We start from the raw sequence: 2364 nt of genomic DNA, 5'->3' as shown, positions 1-2364 counted from the left end.
GTAAGGGGATCTAAATCTGTATTCACATCGCCAGCTGCAGTCACCGCTCCCTGCAGCAACTTCTTCGCAGCTTGAATCCATGTTTTTAAATCTTCATCGACACTGGTTAATTTCGTTTTCACTTTTTTGATGGGATCCTCAATTTTCTGTTGAAATTCAGTTTGCAAAGTTTCTCTGACACTAATAATACGATGAGTTACTTTCCCTTCCACACTGCACCTCAATGTATCCAACTCACTCCCTGCAAACTTGTTCAACTCCTCAATATCCTTATTGTCTGCCGATTTTTTAAAGTTGTTGACAGCTTGATGCAGTGACTTCATCGACGGTGCTAACTTATCTCCCATTTCACTATCAACATTCTTCAAGTCCTTTTCCGCCAAATGGATATGCCCGGTCATCCTCGTGGCGATTAGAGAACAAGAGTCATACTGTTGAAAAAGTCTATATGTACTTAAGCCTTGAACATCATTAATATCGCTGTCAATCTCATTAATAAGTGTATCTAAGTGCTTAGTAACTTCACTAGTTTTCTCAGTTAATGTATTTTCATACCCCTCCAACCACTCCTTCACCGCGCCGACAGACGCCGCAAGCCCAGTGCGCCCGGAGCCAATTTTACTATCTACAAGTTTGAGAACACTTTTAAGCTTTTTATCATCTCCAGTAATGTAATTATCATAAGTTGTCACTTCATTTTCATCTTTCACCGCACCAAGCACACCACTCAAAAATCCCATCACCGCGTCACACAGCCTATCAATGTCAGAGTAGACAATCCCAGTGCCATCGTAGCCTTTGGAGTTTTTGTTGAAGCCGAGGAATTTTTCGAGGCCGTCACATAAATGCGTTAAAATATTATTAGTAGGGTTATTTTGCTGCTTATTAGAATTAGTCAAAAATCCACAAAGCTTCTCCACTTCCTTCAAAGCCTCCAACTTGGAATGCAATTTGGCTAGCTCAGCAGAGGGAGAGGGGGAAGAAGGAGAAGCATCTTTATTAAGGTTATTATGCTTACTAAGTTCATCTTCAAAAAGCTTAATTTGCTGAGTAACTCGCTCACTAAGCTCACTAATTTCACCGGTGTCATCAGCCTTGCCAACAGAGTTGACAGACACAGAAAGGTTAGTAACAAGAGAAGAGTAATCATTTTTAAGCTCTTCATTACTGGTAATTTGGGCGATAATAGCATTCTCAACGGCTTTCTTAACACTCTCACTCTCACCAACAAATCCTCCAAGCTGTCCAGCAAGGTGACCAAGGCTAATGAGCTTGGAGTCAATGTCATTCAAGGCTCTTCTAGTAGCATCGTCAGTAAGAGAATGGTCAGTATCAACAAGTTATTATTGTGGTTTAAAGAGGTGATAGCGTTAATAAGACGAGCAAATTCGAGGGATTTGGAGTTAAGGTGAACATGATGGGACATGGCAGTGGCAAGAGGTGGAAGAAGGGAAGTGAAGGGTGACAAGGCACAAGTTATTGCTATGGTTAATAGAGGTCATAGAGGTATTATGGCGAGGTAATTGAAGGGATGTAGAGTGGATAAAGGGGCGATGTAGAGTGGACAAAGGGGCGATGTAGAGTGGACAAAGGGGCGATGTGGAGTGGGTTAAGGGGCGATGTAGAGTGGGTTAGGGAGGGATGTAGAGTGGATAAAGGGGCGATGTAAAGTGGGTTAGGGAGCGATGTGGAGTGGATTAGGGAGCGATGTAGAGTGGATTAGGGAGCGATGTAGAGTGGGTTAAGGGGCGATGTGGAGTGGATTAGGGAGCGATGTAGAGTGGGTTAGGGAGCGATGTAGAGTGGGTTAGGGAGCGATGTATAGTGGATAAGGGAGCGATGTAGAGTGGATAAAGGGGCGATGTAGAGTGAGTTAAGGGGCGATGTATAGTGGATAAGGGAGGGATGTAGAGTGGATTAGGGAGCGATGTGGAGTGGGTTAAGGGGCGATGTAGAGTGGATAGAGGGGCGATGTAGAGTGGATAAGGGAGCGATGTAGAGTGGGTTAAGGGGCGATGTAGAGTGGGTTAGGGAGCGATGTAGAGTGGATTAGGGGCGATGTGGAGTGGGTTAGGGAGCGATGTAGAGTGGGTTAGGGAGCGATGTAGAGTGGGTTAGGGAGCGATGTAGAGTGGGTTAGGGAGCGATGTAGAGTGGATTAGGGGCGATGTAGAGTGGATAAAGGGGCGATGTAGAGTGGGTTAGGGAGCGACGTAGAGTGGGTAAAGGGGCGATGTGGAGTGGATAAAGGAGCGATGTGGAGTGGATAAAGGGGCGATGTAGAGTGGATAAAGGGGCGATGTAGAGTGGGTTAGGGAGCGACGTAGAGTGGGTAAAGGGGCGATGTAGAGTGGGTTAGGGAGC

At 45.4% G+C, this 2364-nt stretch overlaps 1 protein-coding gene across 1 annotated transcript; it reads right to left on the bottom strand.

Moving 5' to 3' along the window:
* Positions 1 to 2: 2 nt before the first annotated feature.
* On the bottom strand, positions 3 to 1426 carry BBBOND_0000040 (hypothetical protein, conserved; the record flags this gene model as incomplete). Its single annotated transcript, XM_012914859.1, has 2 exons — positions 3 to 1299; positions 1338 to 1426. Coding segments are annotated over 2 exons (1386 nt in total), but the record flags the coding sequence as incomplete, so codon positions are not given.
* Between the last annotated feature and the right edge of the window lie 938 nt (positions 1427 to 2364).

The sequence above is a fragment of the Babesia bigemina genome, scaffold Bbigscaff_16124, assembly GCF_000981445.1.
Source record: "Babesia bigemina genome assembly Bbig001, scaffold Bbigscaff_16124".
In the NCBI taxonomy this organism is placed as follows: domain Eukaryota; phylum Apicomplexa; class Aconoidasida; order Piroplasmida; family Babesiidae; genus Babesia; species Babesia bigemina.
This window is presented reverse-complemented; position numbering and strand designations above follow the sequence as displayed.